Below are 19,136 nucleotides of genomic sequence, written 5' to 3'. Positions count from 1 at the left end.
ACTGAAATAACACATAACGGGTTAAAACTCAGAAGAAACAGAGAAAGGCGAAAAGGGGGCATGGATGGGCAAAGTTGGGGAAGATTAAAACAGATAAGAGTAAAACTTGAAAACCAAAATTAACGATCCGACTGACGTTGTTTCAAGTTTACGTCAATTTGCCTAATAGTGATGGTTATAATACACGAAAATCATCGTTCATTGATATGAGGCTGTGTCTGGGCCACCACTGGACAGAAAAAAAAAAAAAAAAAAAAAACAGAATTACCTAAAATACTGTGACCCAGCCCCTTAAAAATTTTTCGTATAATAATTATTTTTCTCTCGTCCTAATGCACACACATTGTAAATTATCCGTAAAATATCGCTGCAGGACTCGTGGGATATCACTGAATATTCAGAGGCTTTCCAGCCTTTTCATCGGTTGTATACTCCAATACTTGTCATACGTTTGATCAACGACGGTTGATATCTCAGCATACAGGCAATACTATTCTCTGGTTTTTCGTATTTCTCTGATCTTATGATCATTATGGGGCTATACTGCTGGCGTTTATCGGAGTGGTTGGTGTGGGCGTAATTACTGTAGGCGACACAATGACGGTCTTCTTGTTATAAACATAGACATCAGAGATGATGGCTTGGAAAACAATGCAAACGCCCACAAATACCATAAATGCTATTTTCTTGGCTTCCTGAAACGGGAAAAAATGCACGTGAGCTGTGCCTGTTACCTGTCTCTCACAGAGCAAAAGAGCATCTTAATAACAAAACTCACAACCCTCTCCAAATTAGAGACTCCATAATTGTCACTGCGCATGCTCAACGAACAAGGGGTGTCGGAATCAAGTCTCAGAATACGAAAATGTTCATGTCTAGACGTCCTTGTGTGTGCATGAAAAGGGTTGATGTGGCAACTTTGCCAGTCTTCACTAATATCATCTTCTTTTTGCTAGTGAGGGCACAGTGGCCTCATGGTTAGTGCAATCGTCTCCGGATCGAGCAGTCCGGGTTTGAGCCCTAGCTGGGAACATTGTGTTGTGTTCTTGGGAAGACACTTTACTCTCAGAGTGCCTCTCTCCACCCAGGTGTATAAATGGGTACCAGCGAACTTAATGCTGGGGGCAACCCTGCGATAGACTAGCATTCCATCTTGGGGGGAGTAGAAATACTCCTAGTCGCTTCATGCTACTAAAACCGGGATAAGCTCCAGCTTGATGGGCCACTTGGCTGGTATGCCGACTATACCTTTCACGTCACTTTTTGTTAGACTAGACTTTACTAGACTTACGTGTAATGGAGGATCACAGAGTGATACTGATTGGAATGTGTACACATTTCAACCACTTTGGGCTTTGTGTGGCATTACATGATAGAACTCAATAAAAATATTAATGGTACTTATGCCAAATAAAACAAAATATTATGGTTTACTTACAATGGTGCCTTTGTGATACCACCATGTCTAGAGAAACAAAAAAGGCAGGTCAGGCAAGATACCATCAAAAATAATTGCAATTGCGAAAATATTATCTAGATGGAATTACATGTAGATGCTTCCACCTCAGCTAAAGTAGACTGTATGACAGCATTCAGATATTGTGCCACCATTTGATTATCAGGTAAGCAAATACATCTATTAAATTTGATTTCAGACAAAAAAAAAAAGCTGTTCCATATTAAGCAGCAGTCTAACAGTTATTGTGTTAGATTCAAGATGTAAAGAAAAAAGGTATTAAATATTACATAGTCTACTGTAAGTCTGGCCATGCTCATTAAAAAAAAATCTTTCAATCTATGGATTTCGTCAGCTGCAGATAGCCACAGTTGCAAAACTTATGAAAAGAAAAACCAAACCTTAAAAATTGTATGTTTAGTTCACCCACAATACAACGGGTAATTCACTTACTTATAAAAATATTGTCATAAATATACATGCATAATGTACTTGCACTAATTAATAAAAGTAAATGCACTTACAATGACTCCCCCAATTACACTGCTAACTGAAAGAACAATAACAAATGAAATATTCATTGTCAAAACCCATAAAAATCGAGTCTCATGAAACAGAATAAAGTGCACTGCAAGTTAATGCCTTAAACAATTTCAGGAATGATCTTCTTATGTACACTAAAAGGTGTATAAAAAGTGTTCTCATTTCTTATTTATGAAAATACATTGTAATGCTAAGGATGCAAATAGAGCAGAAAAGCAATATATGAAACAAACCCTGGCAAATCACACAAAGGAGACTAAATTTTGGTTCACACTTGTAAGATAAACATATCACTTCAGTTCTAGTGAAATAAGCACAAGCACAGTGCAAGAAAGAGATTGAAAAACTCCTTTTTTCCTGTGCTTATGCTTATGTTTTATTTCACTGGTGTTATTGAATCTTGTCTCAGTCAAGGTTAGTGTGAACCAGGCAAAGGGGCAAAGATTAACCTGGTTACTCACTTAACATGTTGACAGCTATAAGATACATCATGGAGTCTTCTGCTGCTTTGACAAAGCTCAAAATCAATGTAATCTGTTTATAGATTTAAAATATAATGAATGTTAGCACAGATATTTAAATCTGAAAACCTCTCACAACCTAGTACAGTGTACCTGTTGATTTCATAACACAATGGTGGGCAGGCAAATAATTTCAAATATGACAGTCACTTTAAAAGAAAATGAAACTAATTCTGGCTTGCAACCTGGACCAGAGAAAATAAAAGAACGGAAACAAAAGAAACGAAAAGAAATTAAAAGAAAACAATTAAGCAAAGACTAAAAAAAAAAGAGAGAGAGAAAAGGAAAACAGAGAAAAGAAAAAGAAAGGAAAATGAAAATGAAAGGAAAGTGAAGAAAGAAGGAAAACAAAAAAACAAAGAAGAAATGAAAAAAATTAAAATATGTTAACCTACAATCAGAGGACATCACATCCTTGCCATGTGCTAATAAAATGAACAGTTTACAGCTGTATCACTGATTAAGTGATACATATATCTATGGAAAATCTGGAGTTTCTTCTGGCCCAGTAAGAAATCAAACAGACACTTTCAAGTACACAATGAATATATAACAAGACACGGAGGACATTACATGGCTGAGCATAGAAACAATTGAATAATTTTCCCTTCGATTGTTGAAAAATATTTCACGAGTGAGCATAGCGAACGAGTGAAATATTTTCAACATGAGACGAGAAATTTTGCATCTTGAAGTGACCATTATGTAATTATTTTGAATTCTTTTTATTATATAAACAACACAATACATATACTACTACCATTAATTTTGGACGATTTTCTGAAGATTTCTGACCACTTTTCAAAGATTTCCGAGGATTCTCAAAAATTTGTCCGAGGGCCACAAAAATGTTTCCCAACATTTTCAAAAAATTTGCGAAGATTACCAAAGATTTCTGAAGATAGGTAAAGATAGCCAAAGATTATTGAAGACTTCCGAGGATTATCTGACGAGTCTTCGATCATAACACACTAACAAAATTACATACAGTTAAAGGGTCAAAAATGATTTCAAAAAGGATATTACACATGTGGATAAGAACAATATCTTCACATGTGGAATAATGTTCCTACCACCCAGTATACCACTAAATTTTATATTTTAATAAAAGCTGTTCCAGTGTTGTCATGGAAATGAAGAAGCATAACATCAGATGGTTTGTCCATAATTGCTAAGAAGGCCTCAGGAATGACTATGCCATCAAAAGCAGCCAGGATTTAGCCAAAGAAGAGAAGGCAGAGAACAGATGAAAAGGCAACCCTCCAAGTTAACTTTTCTCCTTAGTGGCCATTTGGCCACTGACTGTTCAGGTTTGGTCGCTAGTGAAAAATTTTAGTTGCCAAAATATATGCATAAATTAATAATTAATGAATAATAAATAATAATCTTATTATTATCTAACTGTATTATTAATAACATTTTGCTTGAACCACCAAGTAAATTAAAGTCCCGTTCAGTGAAAGAACTACCTAATATTGATTCAAATATGCTTTTATTGGAATGATTGATGATCAAATGAAATAGTTTCTGATCACAATGAAAAAGTACTATGTTATTGCAACAGTGTTGTGAGTTGATTACAGTTCTCATTCAGTCATTTTAAATTGATTGGCTTTCGTTTTCAATAAATCTTTTACAATGGTTATAATAATGCAAATGTACATGCCTTCAAATAGCTCCATCGGTTTACAAGTGACACCACAAATATCAAAAACCAAAGGTTCAGACTATCTTCATTGTAAACTCTTGCTTGAGTTTTTAATATTTTATAATCACACTTAAATGGTAACTTAGGAGTGACGTGAGCACTCCAAACAATTCAAACTTTCATGCTATGAAATAAAGTTTTTTTTTGTTTTTAATCTATACTAGTGACACATATTTACAAGTCTACACCCACCACACAGAAATCCATATTTCTGCATTAAAACTTAGAAACCACATGTGGTATGGACTTCAGATTGAAGAAATGGTCTTCTTGATCTTTTTGAGGATTTGAACCATTCCTTCACTGCTGGTGCTGGTTGTGAAATCAACCATCAAAAAGCGTGAGCATGTATGAATGAAATGTATGTTTACCGCCATCTTCCCCGTGAAAATATTTGATGAAAATTAAGACAAAACACATAAATTTTTGTGTATATCATTTATAATTCACACAACAGGAGCAGTGCAAACGACACAGATTATACCAAGTTAAAATAAGATAGCCTCATTCACAGTTGAATGGTGGAAAGTTTTCCAATGTTTATCAAGACAGCATCAAATTCTTGCTGAGACCATAAAGTGAACACTATTTTTACATTATCGCTTATGATCTTTTTTAATTGTTCAACCTCGTTTTCTGCTTGAATAAGCAAACGATATAAAACTTCATCTGAAAATTAAAGACTGTATTGAAATGGACAGAAAAGTTCACGCTCAAACTGTTTGTCATTTTGAATTTAATATGCGAACCGCGGAACGCGATACTCAACACAAAAATACTTTCCCAAGTTTTAGGGCAATCACTAAGACGGGTATTTTTTATTGACGAAATCTTTGACAATTTAAAAATAAACCCAGGTTCGTTCACACAAGTGAAATTTATTTACAACTGCGAGCCACTTTTCATCACAGTTTTTTTTATTTATAGAATCCCCTGTGGTTGTGTTATCAAGTTTGCTGTAAAGTCAAGTATTTTTGTGTCCACTGAAACAAAATACGTTTCTCAAATATATCTGGATGTTTCTCAAATATATTGTGGATCCTGTCACCGTCAAGCTTTCCAAGCTTTTGCAATTCCTCTTCTTTTCAATGGCAAATGACCGGATTGCATGCATTGTCTCACGCTTCCTGGTAAAATTGTCATGTGCCAAAGTTCAGTCGAGTGGAACAAATTTCGTTGCATCCCAAGCTCAACTGAATGCAATTCCTTGATCTTTGTTTACCATGTAACATTTCATTTTATTCAGTCTCCATTTCTGTTGGTTAAAATCCCACAACAACTAGCTTTGCAAAGTGAATTCTTAATGCTCAGAACGTTTTTCTTTTCGCTCCGGATGATAGTCCGCTCAAGTTCCTGATGCATAGGTCACGTTAATTTTAGTCGCAGAGCTGGCGACTTGCGTTCTAATTTAGTCGCCAGCTCCAAAATTCTAGTCGCCATGGCGACTAAAATGGTCGCAACTTGGAGGGTTGAAAGGAGCCAATGGAGATTAGCTACATGTACATACACAGGGCAGGATTCAAAAGGCTACAAATGATGGAGTCCATGCAAATGGTTTAATTGCAGTGTTATTTATTGCTTTACCAGGGTTGAAAGTGATGATTGACTTAGCGAGGGATCGTTAACTGAAACAGTTTTCAGAAGCTGATAAAGATACTTATACAAAAGATATGTACATGTACATACATTGTCCATTTTTTTATAAAGTAAATCTCACTATAGAATGATATAATTGTACATACAAATACAATCAGTCCTGTGGCTCCTGCAAAAGCTCTTAACATCAACCTCTGTAAAGAAAATACGACATAACATTATGAGCTCAGTGAGTTGTACCTCTGTACATTCTCATTCTGGAGTCCAAACTGCTAACAGTGTAATTTAAAAACAATAAATTAGCCATGACCTGGCTGGTACATTATCTAAAAGGCAATTCATTGATCACACCAGGTTAAAATCTTGGCTACTACAAGATGTGACTACATTTTTGAAAACTACATTGAAAGTTCTGCACTTTTCTATAATTATGTACATGTCAGTACAGTGAACAACATATTTAATTTTGTTTTCCTTTACAAGGAATGAAGTATACAGCGACAATAATAGCATGAACCCTGGTTGTAAGTAATGCCAGAAAAAGTCTCTTAATTGAGCAGGGCCGTACATAGTGGGAGGGCATGGGAGGAGGGAAATAAATGTTTTTTTTTTGTTTTGTTTTTTTTTCTAACATAGTCTTAGAGGCAACCTTCTGTGTAGGGGTGAAAACAAAACATTTAACTAAGAAGGTGAGTGGAGTTTGCCCCCACAGACAAAAAATTGTAGGTACGGCCCTGTTGAGTATTGCTTTCTTCCATTAATTAAGTTTTATATTGCCATTATTTAATTTTGTAAATTTTGTTGGTACATTGTATGGTAATGTAGGTATTGTAATATGCACGGACACTTCACATCAAATATCTTAATAGCGGATAAGCACTTTCAGTAGGATAGAGACTACAGCAAGCGACACGGGGTTCCTAACCCACCCATGCTCCCTCCCCTACCCCCTCCCGTACCACCTCCCCCGTCCTCGGCAAAACAAAGTTGCGTTTCATCAGGTTTCATGCCGAATAGATCAACCCAGAAAATGAAATACTCGCTTGCAATCTACTTTTAAAGGCACCGATCGTAACTTAAACTTAGTACATCAGCAAGGGAACAATGGAGAAAAAATAGATTACTATACGCATCCAGGAAGAAGCTTTATACGATCAAGGAAATAGCGAGCGCAGTGCATTTGCGACATTTGTCATATTTCCCTCCTGTGATCTCCATTCAGCTGCGCCATTGTTACCTGTCAACAGCAAAATCTCGAAAGAAAAGATCTAAACAAAACTAAAAAATGTATTTTCGTGACTTCTAAATTTAGGTTTCCTACCGTCAAAGGAGAAACTTCGTGATACAACGGAGCTGACTCGTTCGGAACCATCTTGGAAATCAGCTTGATCGATCCGTATCATGTGAGAGGTACTCGAGAGTATTCGGAAGTGTTCGGCTATGTTCGGGAAAAGGTTTCGTGATTGGCAAAATTCAACATGGCGGAAGAGAATGACAGGAAAGGGCTTCTCGATGGAAGGGAGGCCTACACTCGGCCATACACTCCTCCTAATGAATACGATGAAGCTCCTTTCCATGAGATAGGAAAAAGTCCTAAAGAGGTGAGTTACTTACTGTAGATTTTTGAAGTAACATGTACACTGTATCCCTATGCACAGTGTGAGGGTGCGTAAGCATGCATGTCAGCGTGTGCAAGGGCTGCGATCTGCTGAGATCCATTGAGTGGAAGCTATAAGCTTGATGAGTTGATAACAAAGTTTACAAAGCTCTCAAATCTCTCGTGTACATCAAGATGTAAACTTTCAAATTGAAAATGGTCCTGTGATCGTATAATTAGTTAAGTTTGATGCTAATTCCATTCCAAGTTAAGATTTCTCTTTGAAATTGAGTCAGATAACAACAAAGTTTATTGGAAGAATCCACCGAAATTGATCACTGTAATTTGAAATCCCGATCAATTACAAGGAATATCCCTTGCCAGCTGTATGCCAGCTTGACGATTATTAAATGATGCCACATACATGACATGTAAGAAGTAGATACCTACCAGTAATTTATAAATTGGTCCCAAACAGTGCAGAAAGTTGAAATTGAGAACAGGAAGCTGAAATTGGGAACAGAATGTTGAAAATAAATTGCATGTATAATATAGTATTATTATTGACAAGTAATTAAATGATTTTTCCTGTGTAATATAGAATAAATAAACATTCATAAAGTTTTTCAAAGACTACATTGTATAATGCACATGTATAGATACAAAATACTCTCACCCTATGGACTTGTGCCAAAAAAATTTACCTGTGTTTACTGATTTCAAATTGCGCTAAAAATCATTTGAGTATACCCCAGTATACAAAGGGTCAATCTGCAAATTGCCCAAGTTCACTTTTAACACTAGACTGACATATTTCTATTCAGATTATATGGATCCATGCCCCAATTTGATCATGCTAAAATTTCCCACCAGTATGGTTTCTTATTATATCTGTCAGTTAGTACGTATGGTGTGATTGGTCAATTTAGTGAGCCGTAATCTACTGTACGGCCCACTAAAATTCAAAGCTGTATTTGTTGCCAAAATTTTTCTTGATTTATCGATTTATTCTTAACTTTTTTAACAAGTAAAAGTTTAAAACTTTCTTTTACTGCTGAAATTGTGTGTGAAAACCTGCTGACGACTTCAGAGTCACTTAAGAACGACTTCAAATTGACTCCTTTTGCTTTCAAGGTGCATCAGAAATTTGAAGCCGTTCTGTGTGAATAGAAATCATTCCTTAACCTGTCAGACAAACAGTAGAGATATAATAAATATCTTACCAACCTCTTCTTCTCAGTGCATACTTTAAGTTATGGATCCTTATAACTTACAGTACAGCCCTCAAACTCAGTTAATACGAGGGACAATGTATTTATAATGCAGGCTGGAACTTTCAGCATGTACTGTAGACTGAATCTCAGTCTGGATTGAAACCCTTTTCATGTAACTGACGGTTCCATTTCTAGGGGATTTATTTCAGAACCCGGGCTGTTAACCAGGCTAAATTTTCTGCATGAGGCTGAAATTCTCTGCGTTAAATGCCCCCGGCTATAGGAGTAAATGCCGTAATTGAATAATTTGTTGCATTTTATGCCAATTATGATCATACATGTATATCCAAGTCATATAGTTATGACTTTGTTTGTTTCTACTTCATGCAAAACTGTATTATTTCATGAATGTGATAACTAATATTTTCTCTATTCCTCAGCTTTGTTTAAAACCTCATTTTCTGTTCTTTGTTTGTTGTTTAGAAATTTATCATGTACCTGTTTATTTCATTTGTCATTGTCATGGTCATGGTGAGTACCTTTTGTTTGGTTTGAAGCAAGAAATTTATGTAGCAGTAAATTAAAGATAATTTGTCTTAGGTATTAGACAGCTCAAACACTTGCAAAAGAACAAGACTTTTAGACTGAAAATTATAGTTAGCTAAATGTAGTTTGAATGATACAACGATCGGTTAAATATGGGTTGTTGACCTAGCTTGACCAATGAAGATGGCTTGAATTTAGCAAAGATCTTAAGTCAATGGCCATAAACAAGTAAAAAGGTACATGATATCAGACCATCTTGACTGAACAAGGTTGGTCAATAAAAGATTTATTACTTAACAATGTTTATATGTATACATCGTATACATGAACATCACCCGACGTTACTACGTATGCTCAAGACCAGAGTGACCACAGCGTAGATGATAATGACGAATGATGAGGTCGGACACGTGATGCTGCTTTGGTAGTATGACTGGATGTTTAGCATCTTCACTGATCGTTGAACGTTGGAGGCGACCTCCTACACATATGAGACCTCTCAAAAGGATTGGGTCCAATTTGCATATGTGGCTTGATTTCTTCACGCTTTTTACCTTCAGGGGGTTTGTGGCTTCAGAGGCAGAGCCCTGTAAAGATAGCAACTCGTCATTGAAACAGCGACTTTGGACGACCTTGATGATTTCTCTTTCGGCTTCCTCTAGCTCGTGGACCTTCAAGGCATCAATCTTCTGATTGTGGTGGGATTGCAGCAGGTCTCCTTTCTTTCTTCTGGTGACAGCATTTCGCAGGCGATTTCTGTATCGGAGTATCCATGCCACGAACCTCTTTAACGAGTACCACGACGAAAATCGCTTGAAAACTTCCACAACATCGTAATCTGGAGGACAGGTCATGGTTGCAAACGTGGCTGAAGGCTTTCGTGCAAAAAGGGCGTATATAACATTTTGGGCTGATTTTCATTTTTGCGGGATCGAGCTAGTTTTTGGCAGACTGACTTGTTTTGAGATGAAAAGCATAGCTGTGTAATTGTTTTTGTTGATTTGTGCTTCATTTTCAAGAAATAACGTATGCAAAAAACTCAGTTTTCCAAGGTTTCTGTTGGAGATCTTTTGTTGATCAAGAAACAAAAGAAACCTTTTGTTTTGCTAAACTGAAGTCACCAAAGCATGGCATTTGCCGCTAGTTTCAATATTAACATCATTACGCTATTCTCTTATTGTTGCGTTGTTAGCGCATGCAAGCGAATAAGGCACTGAATGGGCCGGATTCGAGTTTGTTTTGTCGTGACACCGGTTCGATAGGAGGTCGGTCAATTTTTTTTTCCGGTCTATTTTTCTACCTCTTTCAACGATAAAAACATCTATTAAAAAAAAAAGCGTGCTGTCAAAGCTGCTAAAAGTAAACATTTAAATTCGTTCTGCATCAAAATCCACCTTCAAAGGATTCGCTCCAAAAGATGCCGCTCGGAAAAGTTTTTTTTGAGTTTTTTTTGCATGCGTTATTTCTTGCAAACGAAGCGCAAATCAACAAAAACAATTACACAAGGATGCTTTTCATGTCAAAACAAGTCAGTCTGCCAAAAACTAGCTCAATCCTGCAAAAAAATAAAAATCGGCCCAAAGTGTTACATGTATATATGCCCTTTTTGCACAGTGCCTTCCATTACCAATTTCAGTGTTAAAATTTCCTGGGGGACATACCCCAGACCCCCCATAGGAAGCTAGCACTTTCAGCATTTAAAAAGTAGCCTATCACTTACACATAAATTTGAGACATTCACTTCAAAAGTTATTGACAGCCCTGCATACTGTACATGTAGGTTATTGAAGACGCTGTAGGCTGATAAAAACAAAATGATAAAATAGAATCGAACTGCATTGTATAATGAAGTAAGATTAACTTTCGATTGTTTATTCTTTTGTTTGTAAAATTTACGTATTATCCAAGCCCCTCCCCTCCCCCCCCCCCCCCCAAATAAAAAGTGAAGACTTGGTGCCGATCCATGGTTCATAGCTGCTGGAGCTTATCAGGTTTCTGTAGCATGAAGCGGATAGGAGTATTTCTACTCCCCCTGGATGGGATGCTAGTCCATCGCAGGTCACTCCCCTGCAATTTTTTAGGTTTCCCCAACAGTTCGCCGGTACCCATTTATACTCCTGGGTGGAGAGAGGCACTGTGAGAGTTAAGTGTCTTGCCCAAGAACACAACACCATGTCCTCAGCCAGGGCTTGAACCCCGACCGCTCGCTCCAGGGACGAGCACACTAACCAAACCTAATCCTTTCGTTAGGTTCGATTAAGTTTGATTAATAATGTTAATTGAACTTAGTGGAGTGTAATTTAGTCTGAAATCATACGTGTGATTTCAAAATTGAACAAGCGTGTAACATGAGTTTGATTTGAAATCACAAGTATGATGTTAGATCACAATTGCATAACACAAAGCTCAATTGCCATTTTAATTATTACATCCATTTTGAAATTGCACAATTTTATAACCATAAATTTAAGATGTTGGTGTACTGATCCAGTGGCTGGTTTGTTAAATATAGTGGAACCAGAACACCTTTACATTTCATTTAGTATGCAAATCAGAAAAACTTAATAGATGTCATGTGACTGAAACTCATTCAAGCATAATAAAGGAACAAGCGGTTCTGAGGTCAGAATGAAAACAATCTACCTCAAAGTTCAATTCTCGTTGCCTGAATTAATGATGGAAGGCCTTCCTTTCTTCTGTGGTTCTGGCTGAGACTTCTCGTTGTCTTTGGAGAAGGAATTGATGGTGCAGCCTGTGTAATTCTGCGATGGATTTCTTTTTAGTTGTGAAAATCCCTCGAGAGAACAATGCTCAGTGGATAGTTTTTCTCATTTTAATACTATTCACATGGCACTCACGGCATGATTTTAAGGAATTCCGGCACATTATCATCTCCGTTTCTTTTTTTGACTTCGGCATAGAACTTTATACTTGGCACTTTCTCAAGTTCTTGCGAAGCCATAAATTTGTTTGAAGGTATTTTCAAGTTGGTGGACTGGCACCAGCTTCGGAAGATGTTATTTATGACTATTTATGACTATGTTTATTTACAGCAGCAGGGTTGAGCTCTTATATTACTTTGCTTGAAACTACTGGAAACCTGGAAACATCTGCCTTCTCGAGGTGGCTCTGGATTTGCTTTTGTGTGGTTTTCATTTGGTTATGTTTGCTGGACTCGGTATCACATCCAACAGATATTGAAGAAAAATCACCAAAATATTCATAGGTCTTCAGCCTGAAGGAACTCATTGTTGTCATTCAGGAACTGTTATTGATTAAATTTGCCAATTGTTTTGAAGAAAAAAAAAAACACAACAAAGTTTTGGCAATAAAAAATTGCAAAATTCAGCACACAATGGCTTTTTGTCTTTCATTTTCCTGAAATTTTATTGGTTACTTAAACTAACCTTGAAATCTGATTGGTTGTTTTGTTTTACTGTCCAATTTTCGTTGGCTGAGAAAAGATCTGATTCAGAGCAAAAAATAGTGTGATTTGTGAATAAATCACACGGCTGAGAGCCAATCAGATTTCAAGGATAACTGGTGATTTCAAAATGGATTTCATAAAATAATAATGGTAATAGGACTGAGTGGTGTCCAATTCGGTCTGTAATCATACAAGTGATTAACAAAATCGGACGACCGTGAGGCGGGAGTCCGATTTGTTAATCACGAGTATGATTACAGACTGAATTGGATGACATGATGTCCTGTTACCAATTAATCATAACCATTACAATTTCCCACAATTTGAAAAATAGCTTTTAATAGTCATTTCTAAATATCATAATTAAGAATCTGGGAATAGTTTGCAAAATGGCTGTTAAGTTTCTTTCAAAACAGTCACCGGAAACTAAACCTCCACGATTTTACAAAGTCAGTCTCTTGAATTGGTTACTACATGTATAGTGACTGTAATCAATGTTGTGATTGTTGGATTTAGTGGAGAGGACTTAAAATTATTGGCTCATGTAACTGTCCGATTACAGGTATCCGATTACAGGCAACCGTCCGATTTCACTGTCCAGTTACAACTTTGCAGATGAATTAGAGCAAAATACACCAGTTTATGGACCAATCACATTTGAGGAAATTGTAATTGTTATGAGTTCAAAGCAAGTTGGAAACATGTTGGCTCATGCAGGGTTCTAGATAAGTTATGGTGCCAATGAGAAATTCCAACGCATCAATTTCCAATGCTCCCACCAAATCATCATAAATTTTCTATTAATTTGTCGGGTCTTGTTGCTGACCTTGTAGGGTTTTTGACCTGAGACCCCTTGCTTATCTGGAACAATGTTTGTGTTCCCACAGCATTTTTCTTTCACCCAAACTCCCCCTCATGTTTTTTTTAACTTAATTGGCATACTGTACATGTTTTATATTTCTTAAATACTGATAATAGGCCATTTTATAGTTGTGTGCTCAGTGACCTGGCCTATAGATGCAAGTGAGGCTGGAGGTGACCTTGCTTTGATACAAATCTCTCTGCTTTTCTCATTTAAATGCAAACTAGTTAACATTAAAACAACCTGATTTACACAACAAAAGCAGTGAGGTCTGTATGAAAGCAAGGTCACCTCCAGCTTAGCTGCTATTCAAAGGTGAGGTCACTGAGAAGGTAACTGTAAATTTGCCATTTTGCCATTATATTCTTTAAAAAAATTATCCACTTTAAAAATTAAGTATTACGTAATTATTCATTTTTGTAACAGACGATTTGGAAATACATGAGACAAGGAAAATAAGTGATAGAAACAGATGTTTCGGTGCATCTTGTGCCATTATCAAGGTTACTTAAAGAAAAAAAGTGGTTTGTGAAGAGGCTAAGTTGAAGCAAATTTGCATAAAAGAGTGCCAAGCTAATCACATGAATACTATGTACTTTAGCACAAAGAAAGTCAGACTGCACATTCAGTGCTGAGTTAAGATCCTGAATACACAGCATTTCATTAACAAGGCAGTCAAATTTGTTCGTGCATTTCTTGATTACATTGAAGCGTGCTAAGAAATTGGTCGGAACATAACACTGCTGTTCCGACCAATTTCTTAGCATGCTTCAATGTAATCAAGAATTGCATGAACAAATTTGACTGCCTTGTTAATGAAATGCTGTGTTTTCAGGATCTTAAACCAGCACTGAATGTGCAGTCTGACTTTCTTCGTGCTTAAGTATTCATGTGATTAGCTTGGCACTTTTTCATGCAAATTCACTTCAACTTAGCCTCTTCACAAACCGCTTTTTATCTTTAATTAAGTAACCTTGATAATGGCGCAAGATGCACTGAAACGTCAGTTTCTATCACTTATATTTCTTGTCTCATTATTCATTTTATCCACAAAAACCTGTACAATACACACTGTTTTGATGTAGAGTGTAGCATCCACTATCGTTATAGATCTGCCTCGAAATGGACCCCATTAACTACAGTAATATGTTTACAATACATAAACATACATTGCTATATTGTGGTTAAATTTACTTTCTTTGTGGCTTGTAATTGTTTTAATCATCAATGTAAATTAATTTGACCCACCAGGAAAATAATGATAACACAATTACTAGTTAAGTCTTACACCACTGTGCAATGGTAGTGTACTTGCAGTGTTTCAGCCAGAAAATTTTACTTGAGGGTTAAAGTGGCCCCTGAAGACCTTTCTTAGGGGCCAATTTTTTTTAGGAAAGGGGCCAATAAATTGAAAGCTACAGAAGGAAAAAAATGCATCAGGGTACCAAGGAAAATAAAGCAGTTTATTAGGATCTATGATAAAATTTAATAAGTGCTTTTTGAAGTGTTTCTACTCAATAAAGTTTCTTTTGACTCGGATACTAGTATGAAGGATCCGTGCATTACAAGAGAATAATCCGTCTAGGCATACATGACATAGTCAGTGATCAAGGGTTTGCAATGCATTATAGGGCGATTTCAAACACGGCCAGCCACTTGGAAGTTTTCCTATGTGAGAGAATCAATAATAACAGCAAAGCAAAAGGACGGATTGACATCTTTTCTTATGTTGAATGTTTTAGAAGCAAAGATCTTTCAATATGATTTTCTAGAAGGACATAATGTGAGACAAAATAGCCGTTATTGATCGTCAACACAGAGAAATGTAGTCGCCATTATGGCGACTAAACCAGAATTTTTGGTAGACCGTATCGGTCGTAATTTCGAGCCCTGGGATGGCTTTCAAAATACTATGCCTGTGTTAAGCCTGGACTCTTGTAAAAGGAAAGGGCCAAATTGGCCCATTCCTCGTTTCTCTGGGGGCCATCTCTGATTGCAGCGCGGGACTCCCCCAAGGGCGCGCTCTGGCTGAAACACTTGTATTTAGTATCTAACCAGTAATAATTATAAATGTATACGTTCATTTTCTTTGGTAGATTACCATCATTCTGTCATTATATCGTGGTTCTAAGGTGGATTCCACGTACGTTTTGCTAGGAGTGAGCATAACTTGTAAGTATGAGTAATTAATTTTTCAAACAAGTGCCTTGACATATACGTGCTTCTCATCACGTTAATCTAATTATGCCTAATCGTACCTTTTTGGCATGCTTCGGCAGCTTATCAGGTGAGTTTGGTCGAGCCTATTGGTTTGTATTGAAAATACCCATGGCCGAAGATCTCAACCAAACAAGCCTGATGTGCTGCCGAAGCGTACCAAAAACATTATGTTTAGGTATTTATATTACCTATATTTGGCCAAGTGACCATGACATCATGGTCAGATTAGGTCAGTGACTTGATATTGCAGGATATCAGGACAGTAAACACAGCCTCTGATTGACTGATTACGAATATGGGTATGGTAATAAACCATATCACACATCTTGGTTCATGCAATAAGACTCATGCTGCTAAAAGGGCATATATGTTGTAGGCCAAAATGAAATTCAGGTTAAAATGATTTTAACCCAGTTTGATTGTCAAGTTCCTTTGTCTTCTAGCCCTAATTATTCATGTTCCATGAAAGGGTTAAGAGACAAAGGAATTTCATATTAACCTGAATTTTATTTTGACCTACAACATGCTAATGTACATGCAATGTTAAGAAACTCAGGCCACATACATGTAGTACAGTCGGTCAGAAGGTGAAATTAATTTTATAAAGAACATCAAATGAATAAATGTCAAATTGCCAGAAACGTGAGAGTGTAGGCGGCTGGCCTACATGTTCATGTACTAAAATAAATCTAGGTGCATTTACCATAACCAGGTGATAAATATGCAGGAAAATAGTTTTTATTAGCTAATTTAATACTCTTCGTAGCAGTCCTGATTTCAAGGAATTGCTGTGTAGAACTACTGAACAGTACATTTCACCTTTCAATATAATTAGCTAATGGCCTATTTACACTGCATGAAATTCTTGGTATGTCTTGGATAATATTGATACCCGTATCTACTTTATTTCACCTGTGCTTGGTAGTCTGATTTGAGGCATGATTCTGATGCATGCTATATATGCGCATCTGTATCAAACCTCTGTCATCGCTATTTCTGACAAAAGAGAAGGTTCCTTTCTACCTGTGGGAATTGAATGACCCACTTTTTCAAGGGGGGATAGCGGAACAGGTATTCATTGCTTATTTGATTCTGTTACAATGTACATGTTGGTCATAGTGTCTTGGGTTGCATTTGGATTGTTTTTTTTTTTTCTTAAATGCTTGCACTTAACCGTGTAGCAGGGCTTTAAATACAATTAATGATTTTGACATCTCCGCTCTTTTCCTTGTTTTCTGCAGCTATTGGCTTGGTGGAATTAGTTTTGGTAAGGTGATAAAGTATTGTTTAGAAAAAAAAACTGTAATCACATTGATGCAATTTTAGTGTTCAGGATTTTAAATTAAATTTTGGGGAGTTCCTATTTCATTTGTTTGTTTGTTTTTGTTTGCGTCAACATACATGTCGATCTCTGAAATGGTCAAATTACATTGCAATAACTTGGCAACATGTAAGCCCGTTTCCGCGGATAATTACCTACATGTGATTAAAACTATTGAAATAAACAGTGATCAACTCTAAACTTGGCTAAACTTGGTGCTCTGAGTGTTCTAAGTGGAAGAAAGATTCCTTTGTAAGAAGTATCAATAACTGAAATACATTGTACAGTATGGGCACTTTTTAAAACAAAGCGACTTTCAGCGACGGAAATTATTGACGAGTGGTTCTTACGTACCTATAACGTGTTGCTACATGTAAATTGAATCATCACAGCGAGCAATCTCTCTAACTTTATAATTATCTTATCAAGTGTTTCGCAATTTTAATTATTGAACTCTACCTTTTACCAGCGTATATGCACATTTATTTGCTATATGAATATTCTCCTCGACGTTGTGGTTAATGTTGATAATAATTAATACTGAAGTGTTTTGTTGAAAACAATTAATACTGATTTAACTGCCACAGGTTTACTGGTCCAGATCAGGTGAACTGCCAGCAGAGAAGTTGTGGTTCTTGTATTTTGTAGGAATCTGCATCGCACTGGAGTCGGTTTTAACAAATGTTCTGTTGTACCACAGACCCAAAGCATAGAGCTCTACATTGTATTTATAATGGCATAATTTAGTTACAAGTACGGTTGTTTACAGATTGAAATGAGTTATTGCGTATTTTATTAGCTGCTATCGTTTTTGTTTGTTTTGTTTGTTTGTACCACAGAGCCCAAATTGTTCTATATTTGTATTAAATGACATAATTTAGTTTAAAGCACGGTTGTTTAGAGATTTAAATGAATAATTACGTATTTAATTAGCGGCATTCGTTTTTGTTTGCTCTAGTCCTGAAAAAAACAAACAGGAATTAGACTTCAAATTTGAGGTATCATTACGCTTGATGATACATGTAGTGTGTGCTTTCCAGAAAAAGACAGAGTACATGCAGAATCAAACCTTTTTACTTAGAAGGAAGTCTAGCGTGCAGTGTGCTTGTAACATCTACTTCTGAATTGCTCAATCAATATGTATGGCCATTTCAATGGCGTACATGTATTTGGGATGTATGGCTTTCATGTGGTGCAATTTCCCTGGAAATCTATTCTAAGAAAATACGTTTACTTAGATTTGTACTTAGTTTTTTTTTTTTTTAAGGGGTGAATTGCCGTTTTAGGTCGACATAAACCAGGGGTATGAGAATAATTCCCTCGACAAATAGTTTTTCTTTAGGACGTTCAAGCGTCTAATAGACGCAATTTGTTTCTTGAGAACTTTCGATTTTGAAATATATCAAGAGTTTAAATAAGGCGGTGATGTGAATGGAAATTACTAAGCTTAATTATGTCTTATTACTCTGAAATAACCATCATATAAGGAATTAAATTGGAAGAATTTAGGTTTTTAGGTTTGTCAAGGAGAGATACAGGGCGTTTGTACCAAACGCTACACATGTTGGAAAACTAAAGTACCTTTTACTTGTAAATGTAAAATTGTCATGTTTCGAACTGCTGCTTACAAGAGTAATTGACGAAATGGCACTTCGAGTATAAGAGTGAACGAGGTATGGTATACACGGGTCTGAAAGGGTTACCCCCACAATTATCGAGAGCTCGCCACTGTTGAGTCAGTGATATTAAGGCTAACCCGAGCGCTATTCAGGATAACCGGAATGCTATTTCGCCATTTCGTGTTTTAAACACGCGCGTTGCTTACCCTCTTTTTCCTCGTCTCGACTTCTTTTTTTTCTTTCCTTGACATTTATTTAGTATTGTAGTATATGATATGTTCAGTCTCCAGTATTTTGACTCGCCTCTCGGGCAGCAAAGTTCTGTAAGTTAACACATATAGCGACGCTTCTCAATAAACAAAGCTCTTTACTTATCTGAGCCACAAACATGGAGATTGTGTTGTCAGAGTACCTTAGGCTTGTTCCAAACGCCTCCATTCATGCGCCGAACCTAACTGATGACTTAAGTACGGCAGAAGAGCGGCGTTTGAATCAGTTTGGTTCGG

General features: G+C 36.5%; 2 protein-coding genes across 2 annotated transcripts; one reads left to right on the top strand and one right to left on the bottom strand.

Moving 5' to 3' along the window:
• Window positions 1-236: 236 nt before the first annotated feature.
• LOC145494375 (uncharacterized) lies at window positions 237-7,204 on the bottom strand. Its single transcript, XM_081473828.1, has 6 exons — window positions 7,146-7,204; window positions 5,971-6,018; window positions 2,461-2,533; window positions 1,981-2,006; window positions 1,439-1,465; window positions 237-695 (listed from the first exon to the last, which is right to left on the bottom strand). Exons 1-6 carry the CDS (start codon window positions 7,194-7,196, stop codon window positions 531-533), a joined length of 390 nt encoding a protein of 129 aa, XP_081329954.1. The 5' UTR covers window positions 7,197-7,204; the 3' UTR covers window positions 237-530.
• A 32-nt stretch (window positions 7,205-7,236) lies between these two features.
• LOC145494374 (uncharacterized) lies at window positions 7,237-18,999 on the top strand. Its single transcript, XM_081473827.1, has 5 exons — window positions 7,237-7,425; window positions 9,119-9,166; window positions 15,567-15,642; window positions 16,932-16,957; window positions 17,599-18,999. The coding sequence occupies exons 1-5, from the start codon at window positions 7,303-7,305 to the stop codon at window positions 17,722-17,724; spliced, it is 399 nt and encodes a 132-aa protein (XP_081329953.1). The 5' UTR covers window positions 7,237-7,302; the 3' UTR covers window positions 17,725-18,999.
• Window positions 19,000-19,136: the final 137 nt, after the last annotated feature.

The sequence above is a fragment of the Orbicella franksi genome, chromosome 8 (assembly GCF_964199315.1).
Source record: "Orbicella franksi chromosome 8, jaOrbFran1.1, whole genome shotgun sequence".
In the NCBI taxonomy this organism is placed as follows: Eukaryota; Metazoa; Cnidaria; class Anthozoa; order Scleractinia; family Merulinidae; genus Orbicella; species Orbicella franksi.
This window is presented reverse-complemented; position numbering and strand designations above follow the sequence as displayed.